This window comes from Dysidea avara, chromosome 4 (assembly GCF_963678975.1).
Source record: "Dysidea avara chromosome 4, odDysAvar1.4, whole genome shotgun sequence".
NCBI classification, from domain to species: Eukaryota; Metazoa; Porifera; class Demospongiae; order Dictyoceratida; family Dysideidae; genus Dysidea; species Dysidea avara.
The window spans coordinates 35,926,955-35,949,971 of NC_089275.1; the positions used below are offsets into that span (position 1 = coordinate 35,926,955).

General features: G+C 38.2%; 1 protein-coding gene across 1 annotated transcript in view; it reads right to left on the reverse strand.

Annotated features, from left to right (window-relative positions):
• Positions 1-22,690, reverse strand: part of LOC136254829 (uncharacterized) — a 29,221-nt gene extending 6,531 nt beyond the window's left edge. The window contains 11 exon segments of the mRNA XM_066047587.1: positions 4,677-4,946; positions 5,193-5,303; positions 5,975-6,328; positions 6,772-7,506; positions 8,127-8,402; positions 15,005-15,094; positions 18,474-18,602; positions 18,866-18,913; positions 19,155-19,433; positions 21,253-21,316; positions 22,607-22,690. Coding sequence (XP_065903659.1) covers positions 4,677-4,946; positions 5,193-5,303; positions 5,975-6,328; positions 6,772-7,506; positions 8,127-8,402; positions 15,005-15,094; positions 18,474-18,602; positions 18,866-18,913; positions 19,155-19,433; positions 21,253-21,310 — 2,350 coding nt within the window. The 5' untranslated portion in view covers positions 21,311-21,316; positions 22,607-22,690.
• Positions 22,691-23,017: the final 327 nt, after the last annotated feature.

The following is a 23,017-nucleotide window of genomic DNA, read 5'->3' on the forward strand; positions in this document are numbered from 1 at the left end:
AAAGAGTGAGTGCCCGCGAGCGAACTTCAACTTCCGGGCCTTGTAACTTCATGCTGGATCACAACAATTATAATTCCATGCGCTAAAAGTTTGCAAATTTATCACTGATGGTCCACCAAAAGTTTGGTAGAGATCCGACTATCGTGTATTCCAGAATATCGCCTTTTACAATGCAGTGCAGAACATGCGCACGCCGACCAGTTATTACAACAAATTCCAATAAACCACAAATGCCAACTTTATCAAATAACAAGTTATAAATGAAGTTCTGAAGAAAAGAAAAGCTCTTGTTCCTTTTCTTTACACACTGGGACACCTTCCTGTTGCTTGTGGAGTCGCCAAGTCTGCTCTTCGATAGGTAACGCTTCGTAACGCACAGCCAGTGTCTTGTTATGTGTGATAAATCCAGCTGGAACATCGTCACTACCTAAGAACAGGTGTACAATACAAATATAACTTACCAGCGTACACTATCACTCGAGAAAACTCAGGAAGAACGTGTGTTGGCTACAAATCAGCTTGTATCTCGGCTTGTTCGCACGTATTTTCAACACTAGCACTAACTTTCAGGCTAATTCACTCTACTGTCACTGTTGGACACCCAGACCATCATTTTCGTGATGGTTTTCAAACGAAACAGGCTGTTTCTTAGCCAATTCCTTTGGCGCAAAATACGGCCGCCTAACACGGATACTTTGAGTATGCGTAATATTGCCAATTATGATGTAACAGCCGCATGTGGTTATGTGGGTTGTCCCTTGAATGGCTTCAAAAACCCGCTAGCACCCTTAATTTATTGGCGAACAAGCCTGTGGTAGATTACCGGGCTCAGCCCAGCGGTTGTACTGCTTCCCATTCATTCAGATGAATGCAGTGTTGTGTGTTTATTCGTTCCTTGCATTGTGACTTCCTGTGTTGGTCTGGTATATGGTTTCGTTTGAAGTCTTTGAACTAATTAGTGGCCAGACTGTGTGGCTGAAAGGAGGTACTTAGCCATGCTACAATTATTTGTAAACCAGTTTACAACTGATTTGTAACACTGGCACCATACTACAATATGGAAATACACTACAGGCGCTTAATATAGCCTTGTACAGAGATATAACTTACACCATCATGCTCTCCATAAACAAGCAAATCAACCGCTGTGTAAGGTTTGTTTTACAGGTCTTTCCTACAACCAGGTAAGAGGCAAAAACTGTGACAAAAAGGCAAGAGTAAACTGCACATTCAGTGTGAGGCAAATATATATATACTAGTGGGGCAAAAAAATTATTAATTTTCAACAAGTAGAATAGGGATCAAAGATTTGATTTTGAAAAAAACTGCGTAAACAAGAAGTAATAGGGATGATAATCCACAAAATTCTATGCATCATCAGTTCAAAGCAAGTTATTTGAATAGTGTACACTCAATTTGCGATTCCTATTTCAACATTTTAACAAAATTTAACCACAAGTTGAAATAGGAATCGCAAATTGAGTGTACACTATTCAAATAACTTGCTTTGAACTGATGATGCATAGAATTTTGTGGATTATCATCCCTATTACTTCTTGTTTACGCAGTTTTTTTCAAAATCAAATCTTTGATCCCTATTCTACTTGTTGAAAATTAATAATTTTTTTGCCCCACTAGTTTCATGATTTTTTTCATGTCCATGCACATGGACTACTTCTTAAATATACGTTCAACAGTACATGATTGTTTAATAAAGAAACCCATTGTAATATCAACTGGCAATAAACAATTACATAAATAAGTTTAATAAACAATTAGTTAACAATACAGTTAACAATACAGTAAACAATACCACTTTCCTTTGACGAGTAGATAAATCCACTAGTGTGACCGTTTACTGCAACGAAGCGGTGCGAAATCTCAACACGAGTAAAACACACGCTTGACAAAACGTGGTCGACTCCAATTAAAGTGCTGAGTATACGGAGTATCCCGCTTTTTATTTTTCAATCGCGTACGGAAGGGACACACCCCTTTTCAATTCGAAATTTACCAGTGTGTTCCAATAGCTTACAAGCCTTGTTATGTCGACTCTTAGCTGGTAAACAGCTGAAGAATATAATAGAAAGTATACACGAAAGGCGTACAGTAATAGTTTAAGTGACGAGGTGCGGGCCACACCCCCTTCACTGTCTCGTAATGAAGGAAGTCTAAAACCCGAGTTTCAGTGAACAATAGTTATGTTTAATGTTTAGTGTGATACAACTTGATGCATTTTAGTCCTGTGAGCTAAAGCAATGGAATTTTAAACAATTCTATATTATCATCTGTATGGCTTCTCGATCGAATGGCGTCTCGAAGAGTGATTCTTGCTCTATATCTCGCAATCGCATTAGAGAGGGAGGATTTTAATACCACACAGACCTGGGTACGAATGTTTTTTAAATACGCCATACGTTTTTAGGGCTGATATCTACTTCCTACGAGCTGTAGGCGCGCGAAACAAGAAAGAAAGAAGAAAGAAAGAAGAAGATGGAGAATCTAACCATTTTCAAAATTTTAAAAAACACCTAAAACCATTTCCCTTACTTTTAATACTTGTTGGCTAGTGTTGTAAACACAAAAGAAAGGTCTAGAATGTTTTAGAAATAAAATCTAAAGCCCGGAAGGCTGCTTTTGGCGTGCGTTCTATTAGAGTGTTTTGAAAAATTTCTGCCTGATCCCTATTATGTACCACTACCGTGGTACATGATATATATATTCTGTCTCCATAATAACATTACCATGAAACAAACTCCTTTGCTTAAATATTGTATGATGATGCCAAGAGCATATCAATAAAAAAGTGCTGAAACAAGTTGGAGTAGTCCATGATATCAAATCACAGTGAAATAATACAAAGTGTTATACAGGTGTATCCCTACTGTGCTCAAGATACCATAATGGAAATGCACAGTAGGCAGGGACGGATCCAGGAGCTGGCAAGGGGAGGGGCACAAACAGGCTAGTAGTTGGGGAGAGCCAGATTCTCTAGTTCAGTGCTACATTTTGAAGCAGCAAATAATCACCTCTTAGTAGTGTCTCACAGTTGATTGTTGCCATTTTGGCCTTTTCGGATGAACAGCAACACAATAATTATTTTTAGAGGCGCTTAGTACACACGAAGGTGCTGGGTGGCAATATTACAGCTAGTTTGACATTGCTTCGCTTTGGTTTCAGGTGAATTTGTAATAAAATGTGCATATTTTCATGATAAACTGTTTTAATCAGAAGCATGGCTGGCTCCTCCACAAGGTTGGGGGCATTTGCCCCAAATGCCCCATGCTGGATCCGCCATTGGTAGGGATATAACACTTCTTGTTGTTTTACTGTGATTTAACATCATGGACTACTCCAGCTTGTTTCAGTACTTTTTATCAATGTGCTATGGTCCCTACTGTAGTTGAAAACTCCAAAGTTTTGTGTAGTTTGTTAAATTTTTTTTGGAAATAAAATTATTATGACTGGTGCCACACACCACAGTTATACCAATTATCATAAATTTGAAAAGTGAAGTATCCATTACACCTTGTTGTTGAAGCCGTTACACAACAGTACGAATCGAGAACTGTTCGAAAGGCACCTTTGCTGCAATCAAAGTAGCAACTATGAAAAATACAGATGATTTCTGTTTAATACAAAGGGAAGCCATCACGTGCTACCACCAAATCGACACTTTTCACTGTCAGTAAAGATGGATGGGACACAAAGGAGGAGGACACTGGTAAGTCCATGAAGAATGCATTGTATGTACTGCGGTATGCCAAAAGGCACCACTCGGGCTGAAGCGATGTCAAATAGTGAAAAAATCTAGTCTGTAGTCTTAGCCATTATCGAGTTAGCTTGTCTGAAGGTATCAGTCAGTCAGTCAGTCAGTAGAAAATTCTGTTAACTGACTTTTTAAAAGTTCCATAGCAACTTGTTGAAAGCATTTCAGATCAATCTGAAAGCTTGTTTAGGCTTAGTTTTACCTAACCAATACTGCCACATAGTCATCAGGGAAAATGGAGGCTGTTTTTTAGGGTGATATTATTTCCTGGGCTGCATCTACTCCTTTGTGGTCCTTACTATACAGTACTATTGTACTATATGATACGTATGTACTTGTACCATTTCTCATAGTTACTAATCTAGAGTACATCGTTATTGCATTATACTGTCCACCATGTAAAGTAAGTCAGACAGCAAATTGGCAGAATTCACTATAGCCATTTGTGAAATATGGGCGACTAAAGTTTCAATTTTTCTTTGTTTTTTAAAGGTTTATTTTTGGGGGTAGGGGGAGATTATTCTTTTCACACACTTCGTAAAAATTGCAAAAGCATAACCTCATTACCATGCAATTTGGTACAGATAAAATGGTATACATAACATACTAAGTTCACTATGAATCTGATAAATATTCATGGCGCTATGAACATTATTTGTGTAAAAGATTGAACTTTTGTAACAACTACAGGGTAAACTGCATATATAACTTCAAACTTGGTGTTTACATAGGCTGGTTGACGTCTACAAAAGTTAAACATTTGGGTTTGGATGACTATGAAATTCCCATACAGGTTTCTAGAATTTCTATACGGTGTACGTATTTATGAAGTTCAAGATTCAGGTACATAAATAAGATGGAAATAACTACATATCATGGACAATACTATACATTATAACATACATACCCTTCCTAAGCTCTTTAACAGCTGCAATCAGTGAAGGAGGAGCTTCAGGTATCTTCTCGAGGCTAGCACAGAAATCAAGCAGATCTTCTTTCTTTTTTAACTGTGTGATCAAGCAGTTTAAAATCTTCTGATTGTGACCAGTAGTAAGCGAGAGGATGTCACATATCTGAGAATCACTGAGTGAGCTCTGTAGAGCACCTAGTGTAGCTTCAAAATCCTCAGGTAGGCTTGTCAGGATTTCAGTGTATTTTAATTTAAGAGGGGCAAAATCTATATAGAAAGACACATACTGTATCACTACACACAATGCAATGACTTGTTTCATACTGTATGCTATAGTGTGATATATCATTTGCATGATATGCAAATGTAGTTATGGATCATCTAGACAGCACACATACATGCCGTACTTACAAAACAATGTACACATATCCTGTCACATAATAACTACTGCAGCAGATACATACGTATGTGGCTAAGATTAGAGAGTATGTACTATCTGCCAAGGAAAAATACCTTTATTGTCCAGAATGTGGCATATTTCTTCTGTTCCAATCAGTGTAGGATCATCCTTTTTATCAACAGGAGCATTAGCACCATCATCAGGTACTTTAGAGTGAACTTCATCTGATAACACACAAATCCATAATGATTTATTAGAATACACACACTTTACTTCATCCATGTAAACATTGTCTGAAAATGTATTGGTGACCGTTTGCGATATATTGGAATGTCAATACATACGTATACATACGTACGTATTCGTATGTACAATACATACATACATACATACACACACACACACACACAGACACAGACACACATACATACATACACAGACACAGACACACATACATACATACACACACACACATGCCTGTATGTAAGTTTGTCTGATGTATGTATATATGTATGTATGTGTGTGTGTCTGTGTGTATGCCTGTGTGTGTATGTATGTGTGTGTGTATATATGTATGTATATATGTATGTATGTATGTGTGTGTGTGTGTGTGTGTGTGTGTGTGCGTGTGTGTGTGTGTGTGTGTGTGTGTGTGTGTGTGTATGTATGTATGTATGTATGTATGTATGTGTGTGTGTCTGTGTGTGTATGTGTATGTATGTGTGTGTGTCTGTGTGCATGCCTGTATACACACAGACACACACACATACGTACATATATACATACATCAGACAAACTTACATACAGGCATGCACAGTTACGTACATACACACGTACATACATACCTACATACATACACACAGAGAAATACATACATACATACTTACATACATACCTTGTGATTCTTTGATCTTTGCTAAGATTTCCATTAACATTTTAGTTCTCTCTTGTTGAGGTGTCAAGCAGAGGTAAGCAATTTCAGTATAAGAAAACAAATTACTACCAACAATGAAATCTATTAACTGATTAAGACCATCATCAGACTGGTCACCAGCACCCACTCCAGCTTGTAACATACCGTGGATATTCTCTGGTACACTAGATTTAGTGTTTAGTGAGTGCAAAGTGGCTAGGGGTGGCTTCTCTTTTGTTGTAGGATGAATAGGTTTAGCACTTGCAGTGGTGGTTGGTAGTTTACATAATTGAGCTGGGATGAAAACTTTGGCAGTTGCCCTTGTAGTCTCTACATCTACAGTAACAAACACTGCCTTTGAACTAATATGATTATATTAAAAACCTTGTGCCAATTATGCCAGTGGAATTTCAAGCACAATGACTTACTCTAATACAATACAACAGTCTACAAGCACTAATATACTCTTAGACTAGTAGCTACATACACATTAATAACATGTGACCTGGTCTGACATAACTGGTCTTATAGCCTTTCCAATTTGACAAGTCATAATTTGTCTTGGTAGCACCTTAAAAACTTTCCCAGCCTAAAGCTGTTACAAGCACAATAACATGGTGAAGTTTCAACTGGTATAATTGAAGGCATGAGAAGCTATGATATATCAAACTTAGATATCTGGAATCAAAGCTACAAGGCTGATTTTATCAGATTGGGTCAAACACCAACCAGCATGACCACAGTAAGGTGATTAGTACATACAAATATGATGCACGTACCATTAGTCTTTACAGCACTGCTATCTTGAATTGATTGGTTGGACGCTAAGTGTACAGTAGTACTATCAATGGCATCATGACTGGTTGCTATAGGTACAGACACAATAGGGTGTGACATGTCCTCCTCGTTGGCAACAGGAATGTCTGCCTGAGTAATAGAACATGTCTCTTCTGTGGATGGTACATCGACATTTGTAGCTGCTGTACTTGGAACAATTGGTGTTTCACTTTGTACTGGATCACTCTCAGGAGGACACTCAGAAGTTGCCACATTAACAGGCTGTGAATGTGATTCAATACATTGTGGTAGCTCTGTTTCTAACTTATGAGACAACAAGAGTTGTGGCATAGACCTGCCAGCATTGATAACATTGTGAGTGCTCATAGGGCTTACTTCAGTTGTAGTTATACTTTGCATAGCTGTGAGTACTATATCACTACTAGTGGCATAGGTTGTGGAGCTATACATTAACATGTTCCCAGTTCTATCAGATGTTGTTACTGTTACATCACAAGTACGTGCAAAAGAAATAGCAGTGACAGTTGCAGTGGTAGGACTTGAAGAGATAAATGATAGCAACATTGTGTTAGCAGCAGCATCAGCAGTGGTAGTAGTAGGAGCAGTGGTACTAGCGGGAGTAGCAGTAACAGATGCTTCAAACAATTTTTTTGACTCAAGATGAGATGCCTGTTCAGCGGTAATGTGTCCATCACTGTAGAGATGTCTGATGAGAGCTACATATAGTACACAATGAAGCTATCTTTACAAGCATAAAATTTATGTGGTGAATTTAAAAAAAAGGGGGTGTCTGAAAATTGATATACGCGCTGTAGTATAGAATTAATCAGGTATCTGAAGACATTTCCCCAGAAGCTCCGAAATTGGAGTTTAGACTACTTTTAGCTAATAACCACAGTAAATCCAATACTTTTAACTGTAACTGCAAGGAAAAGTTGTAACAGTTTTGATTCTATTACAGTAGTTACTTGACTGTTCTATTGTTATTAGCATATTGATCTCAATCATTTCAAATGCAGTGGGAGGTGAAACGTAAAGTGTTGCTGAGGGCTTACAACTAAAATGGATGTGAGGTGCAGTTGCATGCATGCTACAGTAGTTGCTTACAAGTGTCGATACAGCAATAACAAAGCTATGGTAGTTAGATTCCTACTGAGCTAAATTGAAGGAAGTTTCTGTCTGCCACTGACATTATCTCAACAGAGAGAACCAAAATGAAGACAGACCATAAATAGACAACAGGATGGACAAAAGGTATGTCAATTGTGTGCCTAAATGCATACGCACTCTAAATGATACACATCACCTATAACACTTACTGTGATTGTTAGTTTACCTTTCCTCAGTGCTTTAATGTGTCCCACAGTGATACTGTCATCAGCCAGTACTTCCATGATGTCACAGAATTTGATGAAGTGAGGTTGACACCACACATACACTAACACAATCTGGTAGATACGATGGTTCACTTGTGACATGTCACCAGTCAGTACCCACTGGACCATGTGATCTGAGGCTCCAATCAGTGTCTGCAGTTTAACTGCGGTAGAATTATAGTCAGCAGGTAGACTATCACACACACGATCTTTGTAGCTCTCTAATATACCATAACCTAAGGGTGGATAATATATATTAGCAGTGATTAAAAGTTATGACACAATTATTATTACTAACAAATATACTGTAAACATGTCAGCAGTACATGAGTATGTTAGTATCTACATAACTATAGTACATTAAAAATTATAAGTTTAAAAATGAAGTAGGAATCCAAGTGATAAAAAGTAGTGAAACAAGAGATGAACGATGGTAGCTATTACAGCATAGCTCAGTGAGAAATCCCTACTTTGGCATGGTATAGCAATTATTTTGTGTTCAATGCCAAAGTAGGGATTTCCCACCGAGCTATGCTGTAATAGCTACCATCGTTCATCTCTTGTTTCACTACTTTATCACTTGGATTCCTACTTCATTTTTAAATTTATAATTTTTAATATACTAGTTTGTTTAGTTTTTTTTGTTAAGGCATACAGCTAGCTATAAATATGTGACTGTTCTATTAGGGTGACTGCTGTGTTAGAGTATCTCAAATCAGCCTGCAAAGATGTGCGCTTGTTGTTACAGTGTACTATTTGTGCATGCGTGGTTGGTTGTAATTAGAGTCCAATTAACGATCACTTGTTAACACATTGCTGTATTGCTTCTCTCGCCATCGTTGTCACCTAACATTTGGGGGCTCGTCCGGGAGTCGACGCCGCTGTGATTTGCTACAACTTTTGTCTTCGTTCATAGCAGTGGAGGAAAGCTACCGATCTTGCGGAAGATTAATTCCGCACAAACTCAAATTCCTTGGTACCGGGTTTAATGGTACCCGATCAGGTGATACTTGTGTGTCGGCGATTTCTGTTGTTGTTGCACCCTTTTTGTGTTTACTAGGGTACATTGTTCGTCGTCTGGTGATAGAGAAGCTTCGTGCAGTGAGCAACATTTGGAACAATTTGTTTAAGTTATTTGAGATATTGTTATTGATCATTGTGATCTTGAGCTACCTCGCAGTTACTATGTCTTTTCAAGTCGAGGATTTTACAGCGAGCCCTCGATTGGCTACCCTCACGTCGTTAAAGAAAACTGAACTTGTATCATTGGCCACTCACTACAAATTAGAAATCCCTTCTGGATCTCGTAAAGCAGACATTAGAAAAATCATAACTAAGTATTTGGTAGAGGAAGAAATTGTCTCGGAAGAAGAGGATACACCCACTGATCTGGAGCTGAAAAGGCTAGAGTATCAAGAAAGGGAACGGGAGCATGAGAGCCAGCTGAGAATAAAGGAATTAGAGTTGAAAGAACGTGAATTGTCCATTCAATTGAAAATTAAAGAACTAGAATTAGCAGGGGCTAGTGCTAGCACCACTGGAAAATCAGAAAAGTTTGACATGAGCAAACATATTCGATTCGTGCCTCCCTTCCAGGACTCTGAAGTAGATAAGTACTTTCTACACTTTGAAAAGGTGGCATCCAGTTTAGAATGGCCCAAGGAAGTCTGGACTCTTCTTCTCCAAAGTACCTTAATTGGTAAGGCTCGTGAGGTTTACTCTGCTCTGCCGGTAGACCAAAGTTCAGATTATGAGGTGGTCAAAGGAGCTATCCTGAAGGCTTATGAGCTGGTTCCTGAGGCTTATCGCCAGCAATTTCGTGGGTGTCGCAAAGGAGAGCAGCAAACCTATGTGGAGTTTGCTAGGTCCAAGGAAAACCTTTTTGATCGTTGGTGTAGTTCCAAAGATGTTAATCAAGAGTTTCCCAAGCTTCGTCAGTTAATGTTGTTAGAGGAATTTAAGAACTGTCTACCCTCTGACATCAAAATGCATCTAGATGAGAGGAAAGCTGATGATTTACACCAAGCAGCCATCTGGGCAGACAATTATGCCCTAACGCACAAGAGTACCTTTAAGAGAGTGCCGCCAACATCTGGAGACAATACAGGTCGAGTACCTGCAGTTGTGGACCGAAAGCTGCTGTCAGACAATCCATCACCTAAAATGTTAAATCCTAAAGGAAGTACAGTCCCTCCAGACAACCAGCCTGGTTTGCCAACTGGCCCAGTGTGCTATTATTGTAAGCGTCGTGGGCACGTTAAGGCTGAGTGTAGGGCCTTGCAGAGGAAGCATGCTAAACCAATGACTGTAGCATCACCAGCCAATGTTGGTACAGCAATTCCTAAGGAATATGCTCCATTTATTTCATCTGGTGTGGTAGCACTGCTAGGTTCAGGGGAGAGTATCCCAATTACAATTCTCAGGGACACTGGAGCAGTTCAGTCATTGATTTTAGAAAGTACCTTGCCTTTTTCTGATGATTCTGCTGTAGGACAGGAAGTAACCTTACAAGGAGTGGAGCTGGGTCACGTGAGTGTACCATTACATAGTGTTCACTTAAAGTGTAATCTGGTAGATGGCCCTGTTATTGTGGGAGTCAGACCTTCCCTCCCTGTAAGAGGTGTATCTCTGATCCTAGGTAATGACTTAGCTGGCCAACGAGTGACTGCCACTGATACAATGACTGTCTCTTCCATGTCTGTGGGAGTAGTTACTAGAGCTATGGCTAGAAGGCAAGTGACTGAAGCAGACGTTGATAACTCACATGGTGAATTCTCCACTGTTGAAGAAAACGTGGTAGATGATGAACATTCTTGTAATGTTGAGAAGCAACCTGTTAATCAGGCAAGTACAGAAGATGTGTCCCTGCTTACCTTTACACGCCAAGAGCTTTTGCGGGAGCAGTCTGATGACCCAGAGATACAGCAACTTTGCCAGTATGCACTTGATGAGCACAAAGTAGATACTGTACCCAGGGGTTACTTCATGAAGGATGGTGTGCTTATGAGGAAATGGAGGCCTCCCACGGTACCAGCCTCACATGAGTGGAGTGTGATTTATCAGATTGTGGTTCCCCAGAAGTATCGTAGTACTGTATTGAGTCTGGCTCATGACACGCCCATGGCTGGTCATCTGGGAGTGAGTAAGACACATCGCCGGGTTCTCAATCATTTTTACTGGCCAGGCATAAGTAGAGATGTTAAGAAGTTTTGTAAGAGCTGCCACACCTGTCAAGTGGTAGGAAAGGCCAACCAGAAACCCAAAGTTGCCCCACTGAAGCCAATTCCAGTAGCTAAGGAACCGTTCTCTCATGTGATCATAGATTGTGTGGGTCCTCTCCCAAAGACTAAGAAGGGTAACCAATATCTCCTAACTATTATGTGTGGCTCTACTAGGTTTCCAGAGGCAATTCCACTGCGAAATATTAAGACCCCCCAGATTGTGAGGGCACTAGTCAAGTTTTTTACGCTCTTTGGTCTCCCCCGTGCTGTGCAATCGGACCAAGGCTCCAATTTCATGTCCGGACTTTTTCAGGAGGTGATGTTCCAGTTAGGTATTAGTCAGCTGACATCGTCAGCTTATCACCCTCAATCTCAGGGAGCCCTGGAAAGATTCCACCAAACTCTGAAGTCTATGATTAGAGCGTATTGTTTCCAAGAAGGGAAAGATTGGGATGAGGGAATTCCCCTCTTGTTATTTGTGGTGAGAGAATCCGTACAAGTATCTTTAGGATTTAGTCCTTTTGAGTTGGTCTTTGGACATACTCCCAGGGGTCCTTTGAAGTTACTGAAAGAGACGTTGTTGAAGGAGGAAGACCAACCTGAGAGTGTTCTTAGTCACATTTGTGATGTTCGTTATAGACTACAGAAGGCGAATACGTTTGCTCAGGAAAACCTGAAGATTGCTCAGACTGGTATGAAAACCTGGTACGACCAGAAAGCAAGGGAACGATCTTTTCAGCCTGGTGATCGTGTGCTGGCATTGTTACCTGTACATGGTAGTCCACTGGGAGCCAGATACTGTGGTCCCTACACTGTGCTGGAGAAGAGTAATGATGTTAACTATATTATTAGTACTCCAGGAAGGAGGAAATCCAGGCGTCTCTGTCACATTAATATGCTGAAACGCTACCATTGTCAATCTGATTCAGAGGAGAAACCTACAGCATTAACTACAGTAATTCAACAGGAGCAAGTGATAGAACCTGACACCAATGGAGAGGACAAATGTGTGATGAGGTTGAGTAACTCTGAGATATTGACTAACCTGGATGAGAAGTTGAAACACCTGTCACCTCCCGAGAAGACACAGATAGAGTCCCTCTTACAAGAGTTTATGGCAATTTTCCCCGACTCCCCAGGAATAACCACAGCAGCTGTACATGATGTGGATGTGGGTGAAGCGGTGCCTATCAAACAGCACCCCTATCGTGTGAACCCTGTTAAACGTGACTACATACGTAAGGAGGTGGCATACATGATGGAGCATGGAATCGTGGAGCCTAGCCTAAGTCCATGGAGTTCCCCATGTGTGTTAGTACCTAAGGCTGATGGGACTTGGAGATTCTGTACTGACTTTAGGAAAGTTAACAATGTGACTAAATCTGATTGTTTTCCTTTGCCGAGGATTGAGGACTGTATCGATCGTATTGGTAGTTCACAATTTGTGAGCAAATTTGATTTGCTCAAGGGATACTGGCAAGTTCCACTAAGTGAGCAAGCTAAGGCAATATCTGCTTTTGCAACGCCTGATGGCTTGTACCAGTATACAGTTATGCCCTTTGGAATGCGAAATGCACCTGCAACCTTCCAGCGAATGATTAATCATGTTATATCTGGTCTAGATGGTTGTGCGGCTTATCTAGATGATGTCGTGGTGTTTAGCCATTCTTGGGAGCAGCACGTTGATCAATTACGTAGTTTTCTCCATCGGTTGCAGGAGGCAAAGCTGACTGTTAATTTAATGAAGAGCGAGTTTTGTCATGCTAAAGTAACATTTCTGGGTCATGTTGTAGGACAAGGTCAGGTTGCCCCAGTGTCTGCTAAGATTGAAGCTATTACCAGATTTCCAGTACCTGCTGATAAGAAAGACTTAATGAGGTTTTTGGGGATGGCTGGTTATTACCGGAAATTTTGTCATCACTTCTCATCGATTGCTGAACCTTTGACTGCACTTCTGAAGGCTGGAGTGAACTTTGTTTGGACAGACAGGTGTCAAGATGCTTTTGAGAGAATAAAGTTGATTTTACGTTCAGAACCTGTTTTATTGGCCCTTGATTTTGACAAACAGTTCAAACTCTATGTGGATGCTAGTGACATTGGATTGGGAGCGGTGTTGTTGCAGGAAGATGTAGAAGGTCAAGATTACCCCGTTTGTTTCTTTTCAAGGAAGTTCAATTGTCACCAACGTAACTACTGTACAAGTGAAAAGGAAACTTTGGCCCTGATTCTCTCCCTTCAACACTTTGAGGTCTACTTGAGCTCGACAGTAGCACCAGTGCTGGTTTTTACTGACCATAATCCATTAGTCTACATCCAGCATATGAAAGATCGTAATCGAAAGTTGTTACGTTGGAGTTTGTTCCTTCAAGAGTTCCAGTTAGAGATTCGTCATGTCAAAGGGAAGAACAATGTTGTGGCTGATACCTTGTCTAGAGCTATGTGACTATATCATTCTTATACATTATTTGTGATTTTTAGGCTATTTGAACACTTTCAGTTTTTTTTTGTTTTTGTTTTTTTCACTTTTGCACACTGTACCTGGTTTTACACCCTTGTTTTTGTAGTTGTGGTTGTAAGCTGCATATCTAAGGGGGGAGCTTTGTGGGGGTGTGTGTTACAGTGTACTATTTGCGCATGCGTGGTTGGTTGTAATTAGAGTCCAATTAACGATCACTTGTTAACACATTGCTGTATTGCTTCTCTCGCCATCGTTGTCACCTAACATTGTCCAAAAAAGGGTGTGGTTTCAATCGATTATTAGAGTATCTCGAGTCAACCTTCCAACTTGAAGGTGTGTGGTCACTGAAATACAACTAGCGTAAAAGAGTGTGTCATCGTGGTTTCAATTGATAGATCGATAATGCGTAGAATGAAGAATGGGTGTGATCTTGTGACCTATTGTGAAAGCTATCTAGTACCAGTACTTCCGTACAGTAGCCTCCATCATAGATTATATAAGTAAGGAATATATATATAATCTATGCTTCCGTAAGTAGCGTAGTCTAAGCACCTTAAATAATCTTGTGGCGTCTATTATGCTGCTGAAAGAAAGTGTTGATACGGAAAATTAATGCCTTGATATGGTTTCGTTGGATGAAGAAGACAAGCAGCCTGATTAAAGATAAAAGAAAAGACAAGGCACAGAGGGCACACACTCATCGGCACCCTAAAAGGCACATCCCACTGGTGGGTTTGTTATTGTGGCGTAAAATGGTGGCCATGCGCTGCTTCGTTTGGCCTCTAGGCTTGTGATTGTGGTCAGTCAGTCAGTCAGTCAGTCAGGCAGTCAGTCTAAAATTCAAGTTTTTGGTGATTTTAAAAATTCTGTATCCGGCCACCTGTGAGTGTTTTGCTGTATTTAATGCTGTTTTATGTATTATATGGACTAGTACTACTCCGTAAAGGTGATTTTTGTCTCGTAAGTTATCCCTAGGATGATTTTTAAAGGCAGAATTTTAGACGCCGCGTGAAAATTTCACCTGGATTCCTACTTAAATGGTACGACTGTACCGTTTGATAATATTAAATGAATTCTGTAGCTAAGAGGTAGTTACATATGCACACACAGACTGATACTGTATATTTGTCCAGTAGATGGTACATACGCACATACTTACCAGGTGTGGAGTAAAGCTTCTCAGATATGATACCAGTAATCACACTGTGTGCTGACCTCTTCTGTGGGTAACTAGCACTACTTTCAGGTTCTACAGTGTCATTCACATACAATGTAAATTGTTCATAGTATTATTTATAAACATAATAGAATTAGTTTAAGTTCATAGAGACTTGGTTATAAGTCATTCATTGCATTACTTTGCCAGAAATAAGCTATTGCATGAATCTTCCTGATAAAATTTAATATAGCTAAACAGCAACTATATTGTAAATAATTATACTGTATTTCCTTGTATAAAAGCCCGAGAGCTTGTTTCTTTCCAAGCATTTTAGACCTGGCCTATAAATGAATAGGGCCTGAGACTGGGAATTCAGGTCCAAGTGACACTAGGAATTTGATTGAACTTGAGTTGTGATAGAATATGCCATCATTGTAAAGGTAAACATATAGAGCATAAACAAGTTGTATGGTACATATCTGGACTCACGTGGACTACTAATATGGACTACTCATATGATTACTCATTGCACATTATCCCATCAGAAGGCAATAAATGTAATGTTAATATGTTTGAAAAACAGTATCAGCAAAGGAAAGAACTATAGCCACCAACAGTAGACTTCATTAATCACCCGATTCTATATTTGAGACTGGTTGATAATTTTCCAAATCTGCTGGAATTGAAACAGGCATGTATTTGAATGTGGCTTTAATATGAAACAAGGTATTTATTTTTGAACAAAGCGTAACATACAACTACATGCAGCCATGCTTATATCAGGGTTGAAATTTGGTAAGCATCGCTATCCAATTGCAAGATAACCACTTATGTACCTGGGTAAGTGATCCAGGTCAGGTTGAAAGGCATCTGGGCTAAGGGCTTACCTTTTGGACAGGATATGTATTAAAACAAAGAGAATGGGTACTAGTATCTATTAACTAAACAGTAATATAGGCTTTATTCACACAATGTAAGTGCTTTCAAAGTTATATTATGTAAACATTGGACGTGGTTCCAACTGGAGTATAGTAACATTTCTCATACTTAATCTTCCCGATGAGTGGGAAATGAAAAGTAGTAAGAATTGCATTGTAATATGAAACTTGCTATCTGGTCTATACTTTGGGCTTATACAAGCACAAAATGATCAAAATACTGCAATTAAACAGTCCATGCAGTATAACCAATTTAAAACTATACTCCCATACTGTACTTCCTTTCTTCTTCTTTAGAATACACTCACTAAGAATGATTTGTTATTATTTGTAACCTCCATCATTATTATAAGTAATCAACACACATGTTACAATGAACAATCCAGGTGAGACCCACCTATTTTATAATCCAGGGTTGGATGCATTTGACCTGGACCAAACTCGATAACACAGCCTAGTAGTAACAAGGCAAAAACCAAACAACTGTAAATCATGGGATTGAAATACTCTAATAGAACAATCACTGTGGGGTAAAAAAAAGGTGCATGAAAAATGTCGAAAAAAACTTACCATCATTTGAACCATGGACCTCCATACTGAACATCCAAATTCTTAACCACTGAGCCGTTGCTATCACGGCTGATCACCCCACTTAATTTCTACTTTATAAATGAAGCTTCTATAGCTAAAATCTAAAAGTTCATAATTTCATAGATCTATCAACGGAAAATCTAGATTGTTCTAGAACATTCTATGTGTGTTCTATTAGAAATCCTAAAAAAAATGTTTGCTCTAATAGAGCATAACAAAAGAAATTAAATAAACTCTGTAATACAATACTATTACATACCTATGTTCTGCTTTTGCTTTACTCAACGTTTTTTCGTTATAAGACAATTCAATGGTGGAATGCATTACCATCGTCTGTAACTGACTGTATCAATTCTCCATTTTTTGAGTACATGGGTGTGGCACTGTGAATCACTCTTGATAATATTAATATGATTGTAACTGTGTATGTTTTTGTGTTGCAAGTTGTTTACTTTGGTTGTCTTTGTATCGGTTTTACAGTACCTTGCTTTGTTTAGTTTTGTGTATACTGTCTATGCATTGTAATGTGTCCCTCCGGGTAAGGAAGGACAACTGTAGCCGATTGCTCGGAGGTTAAATATATAAATCAATCATTAAATCAATTCTAAGATGATTATTCCACCTGTACATCAATTTCAAATGGCTCCCCTGAACAGTTTTTCTATTAGACATACTTCATAGCCATTTTGGTACAGATCAGCGTGGTAGTACACTACTATTAAGACATATTCATGCTACTTGTCATCATCATAATTATCATAATAAGTGCTATGCTAATAAAACTTGTGACAATAGGCTGTAAAGTGCATTCTAGCATAAAAGGTGCAGGATTTGCTTTGTAAAAATTGAGCAACTGCAACTTATCACATTTTGCATGAAAAATCGAGATACTCTAATAGGACAAACACTGAAAAATCTTAATAGACAAATACTGTAGCTAGTATAACTAACTTTGAAGGAATTTACTTACTTTGTTATAAAACACTATTGCAAATAAATACAGGCACTATGCCATGAGCAAGCAAGCACAAAATTATATCAGCATAAATTGACTTTAGTAATTGGAGCAGTAAGTAGCTATTTTTCTGTATTGGTAGAGCACTATAGTTTGTCATATCATCTTCATTGGATCTGTAGATAAGAAGAGCAATGATTTGTGTAAAAACAAACCTCAAAGCCAGTTTATGGTTGGCTTTGGGTGTATATTTTAGCTACAAAAAGAAGTGACATCCATGCAAAAACAGCCAAGCTGTATAAAAAGGGTGCGGTCTACAAAACCCCTGGGTGAAAAAGTTGTGTAATCAAAGGTGGCAGCCATGAAATGGCTGCAATGATGTTGATCATAATAAATTTTATTAATGCACAAAGCCATTTATTAAAATTTATTATCATCTACATCGTTAGAGCCATTTCATGGCCACCACCTTTGATTTCACAACTTTTTTCACCCAAGCTTTTTGGAGGTCGCACCCTTTTAATACAGCTTGGCTGTTTTTGCATGGATATTATACAGCAGTAGCTTAAGGGTCTCAATATCTATTCTTTCAGTAAGAGAACTATGAAACTGCATGGAGAACTTCATTAGAATAATTATTGTATAGAATTTTGTGCATAGCCTATCATACTACATGTACCCATATACTGGGTAAATCCCTGGATACCATATTTGATATCTGCATATCTGTATACTCAATACTATTTAGGTGAGTAATGTGTGGAATATTTTAGAATATGAAAATCTGCTTATGTACAGTACTGTAACTCTTCAATCAATATATAACTAACCAAATGATATTATGAAGTTTAGTGTATGAAATAGCAGAAAATTACTTCTCAGATTAGACATGAATAGGATGGAACATACTGTACATGTATGTATGTATTGTACTGGTATACTTTTGATGGATCACTACTCCGATTCCTTGTACATTAACACTTACTCATAACAGTAGCAGTTGGCTGGTGTTTACTATCAGACCCATTTTCTACTGGTTTAACTTTACTATCCACAACTGCATTAACTGTGCTACTGGTATGTGTTTCAGGAGTCTCTGCAACTCCGGCTGCTGCTATAAGGAGTTAGTACAATCACATAATAATAATACATGTACGTGTACACCAACAGTGAATGCACACAAGACATATGTATGTACTGGAGAGACATTATTAAATGCAGCACATTTCTTTTCAATCAAAGAATTTAAAATTAGCCAACTACTTCAGTGTAACCATACACAAATTCAGCAGACTACAGTAACTTTCGACAGAAAAGTTTCGTCAAAACAGCACATAGTACTGTCAATAAGTTTGTACAACTTCATTTTACACTTACTTTTGTGTTTCTGTTTCATCCTCCTTTCAGCAAAGCATTGTTTCAATTCTGTAACAAATAATTCATCATTCAACATAATATGTATAAAGTGACTACATGACTAGAACAATACAATACATAATGCACATTGTCCCTGCGTAGGCAGATATGATTGATGTTAACTCCAACAGAAAAGTCATGCACTATTTATAGGACATCAGCTAACAAATTTCTGTACAAACATATATGTACACATCATTATAATCAAATGAACAGTACAAAGTTGTGCAACACACACATATACACTTACTTTTCTGCACTTGGTCTAAGATAGTCTGGGCATGAGACATATCAACCAGTTTCCGTAAGATAGTGATGAACTCATCATATTCACAGTGACGTGAAAACCTGTCCTCCAGAAAAGTTAGGATCCTGTCATTACACTCCTTGGGAGTAGCACCAGACTTTATGTGTTTGTCAAAATATGCAGAAATGTCACAATGTTGTCGTATTATATCCATGTTGCGTAGGTAGTCCATGTGGAGCAGTTGGTACACCAAATGATGGTATGTTTTTAGTACAAGCAATGCTACAAAGTAAGGATGGCAAAATAGCCTACAGTACATCCTTTACACAGTACACCATAAAACACCACAGCACACACAAATGTATGCACTTGTGTGGTGCCCACATCGGTATATACCTGTGTACAGTACATACATATGTACAGCACATACGTACAGTACATACGCAGTATTGGGCAAGTTACATTTTAAAAGTAACTAGTTACATATTACATATTACTTGCAACTGAACTATTTAGTTACAGTTACATATTATCCATAAAATAAAGTAACTATAATAATATTACATATTATTATTACTTTGTGTCCACAGCCCTAAGCTGTCACGTGTGAAACTACCACCTTATCACTTATCACGTGACATGATTTCGTTATTGGGCAATGTGCAAATCTTGGTTATAAGCAAGAAGCTGGTGATTAGCTTCATTCAGTTGGCTTCATTACTTTGTAGTGGCTAGAGTGGATTACTAACGAGATTAGTAACTTCGTTACTTGTAGTAATAATATTACATAATATTAGACTCGTTACAGTAACTATATTACTTAGGTAACGCGTTACATTTGTAAGTAAAGTAACTTGAGTTAGATTACCTGTTTTATAGCGTATTTCGTTATATTACTTAGGTACCACAAAAGTAATAATATTATGTAACGCGTTACTCCAAACACTGTACATACGTACGCAAGTATGTATGTTATGTGACTGGATATTGGAAAATCAACCACTATGTCATGCATGAAATAATTAGAATACTTTACTATGTTGCCGTAAAAGTACATATGTAGCTATGAGAATATTTCAAAGGTTTTCTGGTAATTCAAGGTACAGACTAAATTTTTACTCGCTGAAATTTTGATTGGTACTTTGCAATGATTTATTCCAGTCATAAATATTTGAGATGTTAATGTGACAAAGTGGTTGATTTCCAAATTCCGGTTATGATTATGTATGTACAGTACATACTTATTTATTTATATCATACGCACAGTATGTATGTACGTATGTATATGCATACATAATAAGTACACACTAAATAATAGTGAGTTAAGACGAATCTACAAAATATACAAATACTCACACTACAATTAGCAGTGTGCGAAATAACAATCCAGACACTGACAATTTCTGGTCAATTACACTAGTTGTCAGGCCATAATTGAATTTGTCCAGAAATAGAGTCCTTTCAAGGTTTAGCACTGAGTTTAGAGTGTGATATTAGGCTGGGAGGGAGGCCAGACATAGTGGCATTGGCATGTAATTGAGTTATGTGTTTATGGTTTGTGGTGTGGCCACAAAGCCATGTCCAAGAGACCAACAGGGCACAGTAGTACAGTACACATGTTGTGCCAGCCTATTTGACTTCATTACTTGGCAAATATACTTATAACCTGTTAGCCATTACTAGCTTTTACTTGTGGTATTCATCTGTACACCCAACTTGTATTTTGAGTTAGGATGAAGTCCATTTTTACAGTTTACATTCATTTTGAAAGAAACACTATTTCATAGCAGCAATAGTAAAGTTTGACTACATAGCTATAGTACTACTGAGGTAATTTTTCCTGATGACTCCTTTCCTACAAATGTTCCTGTAACAGCACTGAATTTATAGGAGTTCTTATATGTGACCAGAATCCTAAAATGCTGTGCTTGTCTGATCTGTCACTGTTAGTGAGTGGATGAGTAGTAATTAGTTGAAAGTTTTAAACGTCTGGACAAACTGATTTAAGTCCACTCAACTTTCATGTTGTCTTGACAGTGTGTCAGTACATGTCTAAAATGTTATTTCGCATACTGAGTTAGGTAGATACACACTGACATACCTTCCTTTTCATCTTCTGGGGTATCATCCCAGTCATTCAATAGATCATGTGACATCATAGATAGCTATTTATGTACAATCTAAACTAAAAGTACAGATTTTACTATAAGACACTTATAATTAAAGCTGTAAAGCTGTATTATATTCATACATAGTACGCGATTTGTCTGATGGCTGAAAATCAATGCGGTTTAAGTCCACAAAATGAATGCACAACCAATGCACATGTGTGTGTGTGTGTGTGTGTGTGTGTGTGTGTGTGTGTGTGTGTGTGTGTGTGTGGGGAGGGGGGATCTAGTGTACAACTTTAACGTTACAACTAGATTCATAGCAAGGAAACAATATTATACAGTAGAACATGCAATAGATGTAACTACCAAACTTTCAAAGTACTGTACAGTTGAAAGACTAGCAATTTACTTATTTATTTACAGTAGGATTAGGCAATATTTCAATAAATCGCCAATATCGCCTAAGCAAGTGCTCATAACACCATTATCGCATGTATTTTGCCTTTGCAATAATTATCACATTGATCATCTATTGTGTGTCTCTTCTAGGCCTCATATTTGATACAGTTCGTGCATATTATTGCTAACTATGTCAATTGGTTAACTTGTTAGCAAAAAAGTTATGTTTGTAAACTAATTCTCAGTGAAAACAAGCAGTCATATGACTTTTCAAACTATGTGGTTGAGTCACATGTAATAATACTGCAATAATCACATGTCATAAATTCAATATCGCCCAACCCTAATCTACAGTACTAGCTAGGTGATACACTTGTGCATAAGTCTCACGCAAGCCTGGTGAACTCGACAGATTTAATAATTATGCACTCGTAACAAATAATGTTTTAAACATGTATCAATCCCTAACTTTGTACTGTTGGTACAAAGTTAGGGATTGTATACTGCAGTCCGTTAGCCTATTGCTCATAATAACTATTATCTGGTAGCCTATATACATCAGCGTTCTAGTACAAATAAGCAGAGTCATAACAAAGATACAACATGCAATTATCGAATTTCGAATACTAGCTATACAGTGTATAAAATACAGTTGAAATTAGACTAGGGCGGCTAGCTTCATGATTTGTTTACCACCAGCCCACATCAATCAACTTGGCTAGTGGCTACAGCCATGGAATTACGCCTATGTAGTAGTGGCCACTTTCATAATACATCACGAGTAATAGATTTTCTACGTGATTTGTTTGGATATGTCAGTCAACTTTAGCATAAATCATTGCCAGGGTGTGGTCCTATAGGTTTAATAAACTGATGCGTACGCATATAAAGTCGAATACGAGTCTTCTTTCTCACCTCAGTATACAGCCTAATAATATTACTTACTTATGATCATTGTAAACTGAAGGGACACACGAGGATTTCTTTGCCGGAAAACCGTGATTTAGGGATTTCACCGATGAGATCACGTGCCCGTAAGTACCCGTATATAGCCAGATAATGTGACAGCATAGTATCACACCCACAATGTACTGTATAACATGTACACTGCATTCCATCGCCGTGAGAGTTCGCTTTATACTCTACAAGATCTAACAGGTAGCCTTTAAAATATATACTTGTGGCTCTTTGCAATAATATAGTCCAGCTAGATATGACTCATGCATATTTATCAGATCAATCAATCAGCCAAGCAAATTCTTTAATATCATGCATATTACAACAAGACAGCAAATACTGTAGCTAGTTATCGTGCATCACATACCAGGGGCGGATACAGGGGGGGGGGGGGGGCTT